At 53.8% G+C, this 11,514-nt stretch overlaps 3 protein-coding genes across 4 annotated transcripts in view; 2 read left to right on the forward strand and 1 right to left on the reverse strand.

Moving 5' to 3' along the window:
• The window catches only part of PTSG_08626 (uncharacterized protein), a 12,432-nt gene extending 10,467 nt beyond the window's left edge, over positions 1-1,965 (forward strand). The window contains exons 30-34 of the mRNA XM_004990359.1: positions 112-168; positions 416-517; positions 786-914; positions 1,162-1,224; positions 1,510-1,965. Of these exons, the coding sequence (XP_004990416.1) occupies positions 112-168; positions 416-517; positions 786-914; positions 1,162-1,224; positions 1,510-1,593 (435 nt within the window). The 3' untranslated portion in view covers positions 1,594-1,965. The remainder of the gene's footprint in view (positions 1-111; positions 169-415; positions 518-785; positions 915-1,161; positions 1,225-1,509) is intronic.
• Positions 1,966-2,644: 679 nt separating this feature from the next.
• On the forward strand, positions 2,645-7,170 carry PTSG_08627. 2 transcript variants are annotated; one of them, XM_004990360.1, is made up of 9 exons: positions 2,645-2,962; positions 3,556-3,674; positions 4,091-4,518; positions 4,821-4,984; positions 5,138-5,177; positions 5,398-5,478; positions 5,652-5,728; positions 5,899-5,939; positions 6,146-7,170. In XM_004990360.1, the coding sequence occupies exons 2-9, from the start codon at positions 3,611-3,613 to the stop codon at positions 6,799-6,801; spliced, it is 1,551 nt and encodes a 516-aa protein (XP_004990417.1). In that variant the 5' UTR covers positions 2,645-2,962; positions 3,556-3,610; the 3' UTR covers positions 6,802-7,170. The 2 variants fall into 2 exon arrangements, with proteins under 2 accessions (XP_004990417.1, XP_004990418.1); XM_004990361.1 differs by lacking the exon at positions 2,645-2,962 and having other exon boundaries at positions 2,981-3,674.
• Positions 7,171-7,255: 85 nt separating this feature from the next.
• PTSG_08628 (uncharacterized protein) overlaps positions 7,256-11,514 on the reverse strand; it is a 4,944-nt gene continuing 685 nt past the window's right edge. The window contains exons 2-16 of the mRNA XM_004990362.1: positions 11,059-11,121; positions 10,803-10,826; positions 10,616-10,660; positions 10,415-10,456; positions 10,162-10,209; positions 9,928-9,978; positions 9,652-9,746; positions 9,413-9,473; positions 9,174-9,236; positions 8,974-9,025; positions 8,779-8,854; positions 8,421-8,476; positions 8,158-8,232; positions 7,731-7,910; positions 7,256-7,535 (exon numbers count right to left, since the gene is read on the reverse strand). Of these exons, the coding sequence (XP_004990419.1) occupies positions 7,453-7,535; positions 7,731-7,910; positions 8,158-8,232; positions 8,421-8,476; positions 8,779-8,854; positions 8,974-9,025; positions 9,174-9,236; positions 9,413-9,473; positions 9,652-9,746; positions 9,928-9,978; positions 10,162-10,209; positions 10,415-10,456; positions 10,616-10,660; positions 10,803-10,826; positions 11,059-11,121 (1,014 nt within the window). The 3' untranslated portion in view covers positions 7,256-7,452. The remainder of the gene's footprint in view (positions 7,536-7,730; positions 7,911-8,157; positions 8,233-8,420; positions 8,477-8,778; positions 8,855-8,973; positions 9,026-9,173; positions 9,237-9,412; positions 9,474-9,651; positions 9,747-9,927; positions 9,979-10,161; positions 10,210-10,414; positions 10,457-10,615; positions 10,661-10,802; positions 10,827-11,058; positions 11,122-11,514) is intronic.

Genomic DNA, 11,514 nt, shown 5'->3' on the forward strand with positions numbered 1-11,514 from the left:
ACTACTACACACACACACACACACACACACACACACACACACACACACACACACACACACACACACACACGCATCCTCGCTTCCCGCCATCGCTGTGCCGCCTTATTTCAGATGAACATCAGCGTCATGAATCTGCTCATCGGTTTGGCTGTCGGTGACATTGAGAAGGTACACCACCACCACTGGACTGCCATTTGTCGCTTTTTGTGGTGTGCCCATATGTACCCGTGTGGGTCATGTGTTCTCTACGCTTGCGTTTCTCCAAGCATGCGTTTGTGTGCACTACGAATACCCCTCCCATCTCCTTGTTCTTCCTCGCTTCTGTCGGCGCTACGACCAGTCACTCACCCATGTCTCTCTTCCTTCTCCATGTCCGACCCTCAACACCCATGTTGCGTCCTTGCCGCCACAACAGATCAGCCAGAGCGCAAACGTGAACCGCCAGGCCATCAAGTCGAAGTATCTTCAGGCTGCAGAGCAGTGGCTTCCCCGCTCCCTTCGGCAAAACCTGCGATCGGTACGTGCGTTTGATCTGTGTGTGTGTGTGTGTGTCTGTGTGTCTGTGTGTCTGTGTGCCTGTGCCTGTGTGTGTGTCTGTCTGTCTGTCTGTCCGTCCGTCCGTCCGTCTGTGTGCCTGTGTGTATGTGCCTGTGTGTGTCTGTGTGTGTCTGTGTTTGCGATCCCGCTTGTCTGCAGGAACACTCGTTGCCACCGTTACTTCGTCTCATGTCTCGTTGCGCTTTGCTTCTTCCTTGTGCCACCGCCATGCAATGCCTCCCACCCAGTTTGAGACTGTGAAGCCCAACAAAGGCAAAGGCAAGGGCGGGCTGCTGAGCCTAGCTGCCTCTTTCCTTGATGAGAATGTTGGCTTTGACGACTCAAAGGCCGCCATGACCGAGGAGGGCGTTATCGAGGTATTTTTGGATGTGTGTACATGTGTGTGTGTGTGTGCACGTGTGTGTGAGTACACGTGTGTGTGTGTGTACACGTGTGTGTGTGTGTGTGTCACTGTGTTTACACTTGTGTGTGTGTGTGTGTGCGTTGCCAAGCACAGCATCTCCTCCGGCACGTGCACGCAATGTGAGAGACGCACACACTCAAGAGTCAACGGAATTTTGCACCTTTGCGTGTGTATGTGTGTGATTTGCGATCCGTCTCCAGGAGGTGCGCGAGCAGACAGATCTCCTTCGTGAAACCACCCGCGATGCCTTTGACGAAATCAAGGTGTGTGTGTGTGTGTGTGTGTGTTGTGTTTTGTCGTGTTTGTTTGTTGGTTTTGTTGGTCGCTGTTGTCGTCCGTGCATGGGAACGCGTTTACGCTCAGTGGCTTGCTTGTTTTGGTTCGCGTGCATTCTGTTGATGTTCATGATCCCCCAGTCGCCACCCATGTTGTCCACTCTCTTGCCCCGCCGCTCTCCTCCTGCCTTGTGCGTCTGTCTCATGCAAGCCGTCTAACCGTTTTTTTTTGTCCATGCGCACGTGACGAACCTATCATCGTCCTCTTTCCAGGAAGTACAAAGTCGCGCAGATGCCTCCACGCAAGCACTCAAGCTGCTTTCCAAACGCCTGCAGCAGCATGTTGACAACGCTTAGACACCCCCCACCCCCTCTCTCTCTGAAACGCGACCACAACAACCACAGCAACCGCAACCACGACATGTGTCGTTTCATTTCTCTGCTTCTGTTGTTTCAAATCATTGTCCCTGCAAGCGCGTTGGTTGTTGCCCCACCAACATTGTTTGCACGCTGCTTCGTGATCCGCGTTTGATTGTTTGATTGAGGTCGCGCTTCCTTTCGTTGTTGTGTTTGTGTTGTTTGTTGTGGCTGTGTGACATGCCATACTTATCGTTGTTGTTGTTGTGGTGACAGATGCAACGTTTGCCAATATTACCGTCAAGTGACATCATGTTCTCGAGGCAACACTTTATGCTCGCGTGCAAGCACCGTCGATCACATCATCCCCCGCATCGATCGCATGTCATCACCCACCACGTGGCTGCGTTTGCATGGGTTGGGCGCGGTGCAAAACAAACACAAACAAACAAAAACCAATGATTCGATGCGGTTTTATGGGCCGTTTTGCATGCAGGCAAGAAATCTTTCGCCTTCTTTCGTTCGCCTTCTGTTTCTTTGCTGCTTCTCCTGTGCTGTGCTCTTGCTTGCTTGCTTGTGTTGCTTTCTCCTCTTTCAACAGCAAAAGAAGCCCCCCCTGCCTGCTTCGCGTGTTTTGTTCGATCTTTGCAATCCTCTTCTCTTTCTTTGCCTCACCCACACGCACCTTAGTCACACATCACACATCAATCAAGCCAATATCGTCATCATCATCATCGAGCCATCCCACGTCATCCGCGCCGTCGACAACTTGCCGCTCATTTTGGCCTCACCACCACCACCTCTGCCACCACACGGACCACGCGCTACCCACTGCAGAGAGCCTGCAGGCACGCGCCCAAACGAACAGGGAAGCTGGTTGCTGCCGCTGCTGCTGCTTCAATATCCTTGTTACTTTTTGCCTTTGTCGCATTCCACGGGTGCCGTCATCGCCAACCACCTTGAACGCGCGACGTCCAAGAGGTTCGTGCTGTTCGTGAACACGCTTGTCAACGACCCCTGCCGATGACGCCATCCAAGGAGGTCAAATTCTCGGAATTCGCGTGCTGGGTGCAGGACGTTGGGGACAAAGGAAGCTGAATGACATCCTCTGCCTTGCATGCCGATGTGTCAAGATATAGACTGTTGTTCTGCATGTCGTGTGACGAGCTCCCTCACCACTCCACCCTGCACCATTTCCGCCCTTGCTTGCTTCCCTTCACCACAAACAACCATTTCAGGCCACCTCGACGAGCAACACACACCTGCTTTCCTTAGCCATACATCGCATCGCGCCTTCCTTCCATCAGCCTCACGCCTTCCAACCTTTTGCTTCCAACTCTCTGACACCCCTTGCCCCCCCCCTCCCTTGGTAAGTTGCATGGGCCATGCTGTCTGTCAACCGAGAACTACAACCCCACCAGATGAGCGCAACGTGTTGTTGCCCTCGTCGTCATCACACGCGCAGTGACGTGTGGCTGATGTTGCACTCATCTTTCTGCCAGATGGCGGGGGTGACCTTGTGTGCTACACCCCACCACTGCGTGCTTTTTGTGTGCGTTGGGGGAAGGTGGTGATGGTGGTGATGATGATGACATTGCTGCCTTTGTTTTGCCGTACATGTGTCGTCTGGCATCATCACCCCGTCTTTATTTTCCCCTACTTCCCCCCCCCCACACACACACACATCCACTCCCCTGTGCCACGAACAACACGCGCGTGTGACCACGTTTCACCCGCCATGCCTTCTTCTCCCCTCGCAAAACGAACACCAACCACAATACCACCACCAACAACAACTACAACCCTGCCATTTTCAGTTTCCTCCTCTTTCAATATGCCTCACCGCACACGCTCACAACAACATCATGAGCAGCAGCAACAGCAGCGAAACGATGATGATGATGAACGCACGAAGCTCACCTCTCACCTGCAACGTTTGCAACTCTACACTCTTGCCTGCAGGCAAGCCATTGTCAAGCACTGCATTTCTGGCGCCATCACGTCACAAGCCACAACAATGACAACGGCCCTCTCCAACTCGGCCGCCCAAGGCGTCATCCCCTCCATCTTCGATGACACCAGTGCGTCCCGGGCTTCAAACCCTCACGTGTCTCTCTCACAGATCATCCTCAAACCCACACGTCACATACATTGACTCGTGTCCCTTCTCGCGTTAACAGCTCCTGGCACCCTCTGTTTTTTTCTTGCCCTCTTGTGTTTCGCGCCCAAACCGATCTGTCGTGATACCCACATCATCACCCCCATCACTGATGGATGGGAATGCCCTCCACCCCGTAACACACACACACACACGCACACACACACACACACACACACACACACACACACACACACACACACACACACACACACACACACACACACACACACACACACACACACACACATGACGCGCCCGCTTCCCTCTCCCCTGTCACCCACACCTGTGCTCTTCGCCCCCCCCCCCCGCCTTCCCATTGCCCTTGGTCACCTTTAGATACACTGGCGGACGTCGTTACTTTTGGAGATGACGAGTGCAACCTCCTCTCAAGCTGGCTCGATGCCCCCTTCACCTTTGGCAGCAGCGACCAGTCACTGGCTTCCCCGGGCGCCCCCACATCTGCCACAACCACGACGCAGGCCCCAAGCACCAGCGTGGGCGCCACCCCCGCAACAACCGCGGCGGGCCTCGCCATGAACGGCGTGGGCAACGCCGGTAAGGAGCACCAGGGTCCAACCTCAAGCTCATCCATCTCCAGCATCGACCAGGATGTCGTGCTGCCTTCTCCAACGCAGGACAACTCAAGCATCTTCCAGTCCCTCCGCTCTCTGGCGCCAGACGTACAGGAGACGGTGTTTGGCGACACGTTTGGTGGCGCTTCTGCTAACGCTCTCGCCCACACGGCGCAGCAGCCGCTGCTTCAGGTGAGCGCACTGCTCTGTGCTCTTTTGTTCTTTCATCTCATGCATGATGAACTCGATGACACTTTTCCTACAGCCTTGTTCGTGACCCCGCGTGCAACAATGCCTTTGTTCCCTTTCCTCCTTTCATTCATCCAGCTCAACTTGCGTGACGGTTGCCCATCTGTCCATTGAACCGCACATCGTCTTCACATCATCTTTCTTTTTTCTTTTCCAATCTGATCTGCCAACGGCTCACCCCCTCCAACAAATCTCACTCCACTCACTCTACTCACCTGTTTGTGCTGCTGCTTGTGGCCGCGCAGTTTGCACCGCAGGGCATCCCCCAGCTGCCCGTCACCCAGCAAGCCCCGCTCATCACCACCACCGCCGCCTCCGCCGCCACCAAGAACCCATCCACCGCCAAAACGCGCGCACGCACCAACTCCTCAACAAAGCAAGGCCGCTCACCCACGTCACCAAACGCAAAGTGAGCACTGCTGGTGACCTGGAACGTGGTGGTTTGAAGTTGCACATATCCTTCATTTGCACACACGCATACATACGTGCATGCGATGGTCCACTCACGTATCACGTCACGCACATGCAAAACTTGCACGTATCTTGCATCTTGCCTGCACAGGGGCAAGCTGGATCCAACTGAGAAGCGCGAACGCAACAAGGTGTGTGTGTGTGGGGGGGGGGTGACAGAGTGGCTGCGTGCGTACTTGCACACAGTCGTGTGCTCTTGTAGTGTCTGGTGGAGCTGTAGCTTGCAAATGAATTCTCTTTTGTTCGATTACATGAAATGGGAAGGAGGAAGCTGCTTCAGTCATACCTCATCATGTCACCCACCCCTTCACTCACTCACTGACAACCAACCATGCCATGGCACCAACAAAGGCTGCTGCCGAGCGCTACAGGGCGAAAAAGCGAAAAGAGAATGAGGAAATGCGTCACCTTGTGCGCATTCTGAAGGAACAGGTACGGAACAGCCACTCGTGTCGCCACCACGCCATTCCACAATTGTGCTCCTGTATGACAACACCATGATGTTTCCTTCGTTTCAACAAACAAACACACGCCACACCAGCACACCAGCTGACAAGCCACCCACGCTGCATGTTTGCATATTTGGCATGGTGGCATGTGCACAGGTGACCATGCTGGAGCAGCGCGTCAATCAACTCGAAATGGAAAAGGCCGCCATCATTGCACAAGTCCAATTCTCAGGGTAAGCGTTGTGTGTGTGTGTGTGTGTGTGTGTGTGTGTGTGTGTGTGCGTGTGTGCGGGAGCAAATTTATGTGTACATCCCCAGCACTGACAGCCAACGCCTTTGCGCACTAGCACAGCACGACACAACACTCACACGCTGTTCGGCTCGCCACCTTTCGCTGTTGCAGCCTTCCCGGTGCCGCCGACATTGTCGCACAACACGTTGACAGTACGTTTCTTCCTCGGCCAATCATATGACTTGATCGTGCATCATGTGTCTTTTTGCACAAACGCATACACACACACATACACACATACACACATATAAACAAACACACACATACGCACAAGCTCTTCCTGTTTTATTCCCGAACCACGACACCCAATCTCACGCCAATTTTGCTTGCATGCAAACACCCATTCATGCACTGACAGTGTCGCGGGCAGGCACGTCCACGTCAGCTAGTCACACGACACCGAGCAAGCGAGCGCGCAAGGCAAAGGCAAAGCGCACCGCAGCAACTTCAGCTGCATCGACAGCAACACAACCCTCCGTCATGCCGCAACAACCACGCCAGCTTCCCGGTGCCCCCACTGCGTCACAGCTGTCAGCGAGTGCAGCCTTCATGCCACAGCACATGCTCATGCACATGGGCGTGCCCGTGCCGACAGCCCCACTGGACACAAGCGCTGGTGGTGGACAGGAGCCAGCCACCAAGCGGGCGCGCTCGCAGCAGCCGACACAGCAGACTAGTAGCACAACAGCCACGAGCACAACCACCGCAAACCTGAACGCAACGCAACAGCAGCAGGCAGCGGGCACCATCATGGCGCTGGCCCAGCGATTGCAACAGCTGCGCAACATGCCAGGGACATCAGCAGCGTCGACGGCAACGTCTACCGCAGCAGCACTCGCCGCACAGCAAGCACTCATGGCTTCGCCACAATTTGCTGGGACCAACATGCTCGCGTACGCACAGCCGCAGCCACAACAACAACAGGCGCAGGCATTCCTCCACCCCCAACAACAGCAGCAGGCGCAGCAGCAGGTGCAGCCGGGAAGGAGCAAGAAGGCCGCTCAAGGGAAATGATGTTGTAGGAGTTCGTTGTTCCGTGCATTCATAGCGATTCAAGACTTGTTGATGGCAGTGCTTGGTTTGATGTCGTGTGATGTGGTGTGAACTGAAGGTGCTTCACGGTGTGAATTGCTGCTGCTGTGCTGTTCTGATTTGACAACATCGAATTCGATTAGAAACTACATCCCGCGAACAGCATGTGTGGTCCACTCTATTGTTCCTGGCGCATGCTGGGTAGTTGATCTTCTCTTTTCCGTACACTGGTGCCTTCTCTTTCTCCATTTTGACTCTCTTGAAGCTGTTGTGTACATGTGTGTACATGTGTGTGTGTGGCGTGTGTGTATCGTGCGTGTGTGTGCATGTGTGTGTGTGGCGTGTGTGTATCGTGTGTGTGTGTGTGTGTGGCGTGTGTGTGTGTGTGTGTGGCGTGTGTGTGTGTGTTGATATCGAGGATTGGCGTGACAGCGTGTATGGCTTGGTGTCTTTTATTTCTTGCGCGTTGCGTTGGCCCTCACTCGTTGTTGCTCATGGCGTAACGACATAGTACAACCAGAGAATGACACTGTGCGTGTAACAAGAGAATCCACGTGTAAACTAATGTGAACGGAACGAAAGACAGACGAAAGTACAGCACCCACCACTACTGCCACGGTTACGAGCACTGCTTCATTCCAGGAGGTGGTGCTGGTGCGCCTCAAGACACGGCAGCGTCAGAAACGCATCCGAGCCAAACCCGTGCACCGATTTCACTGAAGGAGGGGGAGGGGAGAGGAGGTTGGGGTGCAAGGGGGTGATGAGCAAGGGCAGTGGTGCTGGGAAGAGCATTGGGGGCAAAACGCACACACATATACACACGCACGCACGTACACAGACACGCACTGAACACACGACACCGCCACAACACAGCAAAATAACAACACGCGACAGAGCAGCACAATACGAACCATCTAGGTCGCCGTCGAGGAATTCTGCGTAGAGGCGGGACATGGGCAGGCCGACGCCAAGACCGCGCAGGGATTTAGCGGACGTGAGCGCCTCCAACCGCTGCTGAGTCATACGCATTTCGTGTGGATGGAACGAAAACGCCCACAGATGGTCCTCCTTGTCACGCGGGATGCCGCCGCCTGGTTGGTTGGTGGTGTGTTTTGTGTGTGTTTTGTGTGTGTGTGTGTGTGTGTGTGTGTGTGTGTGTGTGTGTGTGTGTGTGCGTGTGTGTGTGTTGTGTGTGTGTGTGTGCGTGTGTGTGTGTGTTGTGTGTGTGTGCGTGTGTGTGTGTGCGTGTGATCGGGGTGAATGATGGTGGCTTGGCAGTGACAGAAAGCAAGAGCGGAGCAATGCGGCCACAACAGCACAACAGCAGCAAAGCCTCACCCTCATCGGAGACGCGGATGGTGAAGAAGGACGTAACGTGCGACATTGTGATGCGCACAGGCGGCAAACTTGGCGCTGAAGCGAGCAGGAGAAGCAGTGGTGTGAAGGTTAAAGGCGGTGGTTGTCGTCGTGTAGACTCAGTGCCGTGGTGATAACACAGCGAGCGCTTGTCGAGTCAAGTCGAAGGCGACCATGTGGGCTGCATGAGACGGAAGTAAAAAGCAGCACACACACACACACAAGACACACATGCCCATCTGTACCTTGTGCGTGTCTGCGTGCTGTTGCATCGAAAGCGTTCTTCAACACCTCAAGCAGACTGCAATCGATGATATGGAATTACAAAGCAGAGAAGCAGGTTGCGAGGCGCGGTGTGCATGGGCCAGGACCAATGTTGAGGACACGATACTGACGCATGGGAGCAATGCGAAAGAATTCACCGTTGGCACACAAACATACGAACACAAACGCACACATACGAAAAGAAAAGAAAGGCATGCTCAGGGCACAATCGTTGTCGCGCAGAGAGTTGGTGTTGCATTCGCACACACACACACGCATACACACGCATACACACACACACACACACACACACACACACACACACACACACAAGCTCACATGTACTCCAGGTGATGGCGGAACATGGCGATGTGGAAGTTAAAGTTTCCATCAAACACGACGGTGGGTGCACGGCCTGCACATGCACACGGGGTGAGTTTGCCAAAGTTTGGAAGTAAAACTGCACACACAAACACACACACACACACACACACACACACACACACACACACACACACACACACACACACACACCGTATTCAGCACTGCATCGCTGTGTGACTTTTGCGACACACGCACGCGCAACCTGGAAACCACAAAACAAGTACAAGGGAAAAGTTTGCAGCACCGTCAATGTTGATGTAGTGGAATCACACATCCGTGCGCATGCAAAGCAAGTTGTGTATGTGTGTGTGTGTGTGTGCGTGTGTGTGCGTGTGTGTTCATTGCTTCACCTCGTGTGGATTGACTTGCAGGTCGATGATGCCGGCGTGATTTGGCTTCTTCTCAACCAGTGCCTGCACAATACGAAACCAGTGCACATATCAGCCCTCTTCATTGTTCGTGTGTGTATACGTGTGTGTGTCTGTGCGCATGTGTGTGTGTGTGCATGTGTGTGTGTGTCTGTGTGTATGTGTGTGTACGTGTGTGTGCATGTGTGTGTGTGTGCGTGTGTGTGTGTGTCCGCACGTACGAGGTGGTGCTCGAGGAGGAGACGAATGGTGATGCGCGATCGAATCAAATCCCGCATGAACCTGAATCCGACCGGCCAGAACAACACAAAGTCATGATGATCAGAGGGAGGGGGCGGAGACAGCAGCAACATGTGTTTGTGGGCGATTGTACCAGACACAACACATGCACATGCACACACACGCACACACGCACATACACACACAGACAGACACTGACAACTACAACGGATTGCCATACGTGCTTGCGTGCTGCGCATCAATGAGATCGGCGTCCACGGATTCTGCGAGACCGCGAGCAACTACGCGCGCAACCTGAAGGTGCGGCTCAACAAGCTGGTGACATGGTGATGGTGGTGATGGTGGTTATGGTTGGTGGTGGTAGCGGCAAAGTGAGGGACGAGGAGCAATACACATGCTGACTTGACGCGCACGTACACACACACACACACATACACGCACACACACACGCACACGAACACGCACACACGAACACACATCAGCGTGCTTGTCTCACCGAGCGAAGAAAGTCCGTGTATTTGCTGGAAAAGTTGGGCTTGAGTACTTTCTGCACACATACGCATTCCGCATGAACGATACAGCGAAGCAGTGTCAGTGGTGGCTCAGCACGTGAATACTTTAACACATATGCATACACGCACGCATAAACACACAGACTGTTGTGTGTCCTAGTTTCCCTTCTGCAAGTGAAGCCAGCGGTGCCTGCAAGCAAGCTAGTTGTATTGCCCACCTTGCGCATCATGAAGAGGTTGTGAAATGCGTCGTAGTATTGGATGTGCTGTGAAGAGCAACAGCAACAACAACAAGGGGCAGTGGTGACAAGTTTGAGTGTGTGTGAGTGTGAGTGTGTGAGTGTGTCGTTGGGTGAGTGAATGTGAGTGTGAGTGTGTGAGTGTGTGAGTGTGTGAGTGTGTGAGTGAGTGGGCACGACACACTCGCTCTGTCGGGAAGGCAACCCGCACGGTCTCGGCAACACCACGTACCACGTGCTTGATGTAGGGATTGCTCCCAACAATGAACGGTAACTGCAGCGTGAGCAAGTTGAGAAGATGAGTGGGAGAACTACAACACACGGGCTGAAGTGCCGGATTGGAGAGTGCACAGACAGACGCATATGTTCGAACGTTCAAACGCACACACACACATACACACACACACACACACACACACACACACAACAGTACCTGTTGAAACTGCAGCAGCCTCTGTGCAATGCGAGGAAGGAGTTGCTGTTCCAATGACAAGAGAAGCAGGTACACCGACCAATGTGAGAGATGGTGCGATGTAAGTGAACACAAACAAAGCCGAGTTCACCCCAGATGGCCCACATGTGAAAGCCTGCCGCACAGTAAGCACCAGTGTCAAACTCACCGCACTCAGCAGCTTGGCACTCTCCTATTTGAGCAAGGCAGGGGGAGAACGGTATGTGTGCAATGTGAACACCGCGCAGGTTGGCGCGAGGCAAGGGAGCACGAAACGTCGTGTGCAGCAGGCAGCGCAAATGAAGCAGTGCACACACTAGCACAGCGGCAAGCGCAAGGTGGTGCTGGTGGTGGTGGTGGTGGTGATGGGGGTGGTGCTGGTGGTGGCGTGAGCATACGGCACATGACAGCAAATGGAAACGCACATGCGGTGGGTCCTCCTTTTCGGCGAGCTGCCACAAGTGGTTCACTGATAGTGCGTGGGTGGGCTGCGCCAGCAAGGCGAGATGATTGTGTGTGCGTGCGTGCGTGTGTTAGTGTGTGTGTGTGTTAGTGTGTGTGTGTGTGTATGTGTGTGTGTGTGTGTGCGTGTGCGTGTGTGTGTTGATCTCAATTCTGCGCACGCCACATGCCACACACACACACACACACACACACACACACACACACACACACACACACACACACACACAACACACCAGCATAAGATTGTTGTATATTACAGTGTCTATAGACTAAGACCTGGAAACCACAAAACAAGTACAAGGGAAAAGTTTGCAGCACCGTCAATGTTGATGTAGTGGAATCACACATCCGTGCGCATGCAAAGCAAGTTGTGTATGTGTGTGTGTGTGTGTGCGTGTGTGTGCGTGTGTGTTCAT

The sequence above is a fragment of the Salpingoeca rosetta genome, assembly GCF_000188695.1.
Source record: "Salpingoeca rosetta unplaced genomic scaffold supercont1.24, whole genome shotgun sequence".
NCBI lineage: Eukaryota > Choanoflagellata > Craspedida > Salpingoecidae > Salpingoeca > Salpingoeca rosetta.

What these genes read in the sequence shown, in the direction of transcription:
- PTSG_08627 (XM_004990361.1), top strand. Translation starts at nt 3,167, where the DNA reads ATGGTGGTGATGATGATGACATTGCTGCCTTTGTTTTGCCGTACATGT. An exon ending in CTCCATCTTCGATGACACCA is followed by an intron (nt 3,675 to 4,090) that starts GTGCGTCCCGGG and finishes GGTCACCTTTAG; the next exon opens with ATACACTGGCGGACGTCGTT. An exon ending in TGTCGCACAACACGTTGACA is followed by an intron (nt 5,940 to 6,145) that starts GTACGTTTCTTC and finishes ATGCACTGACAG; the next exon opens with TGTCGCGGGCAGGCACGTCC.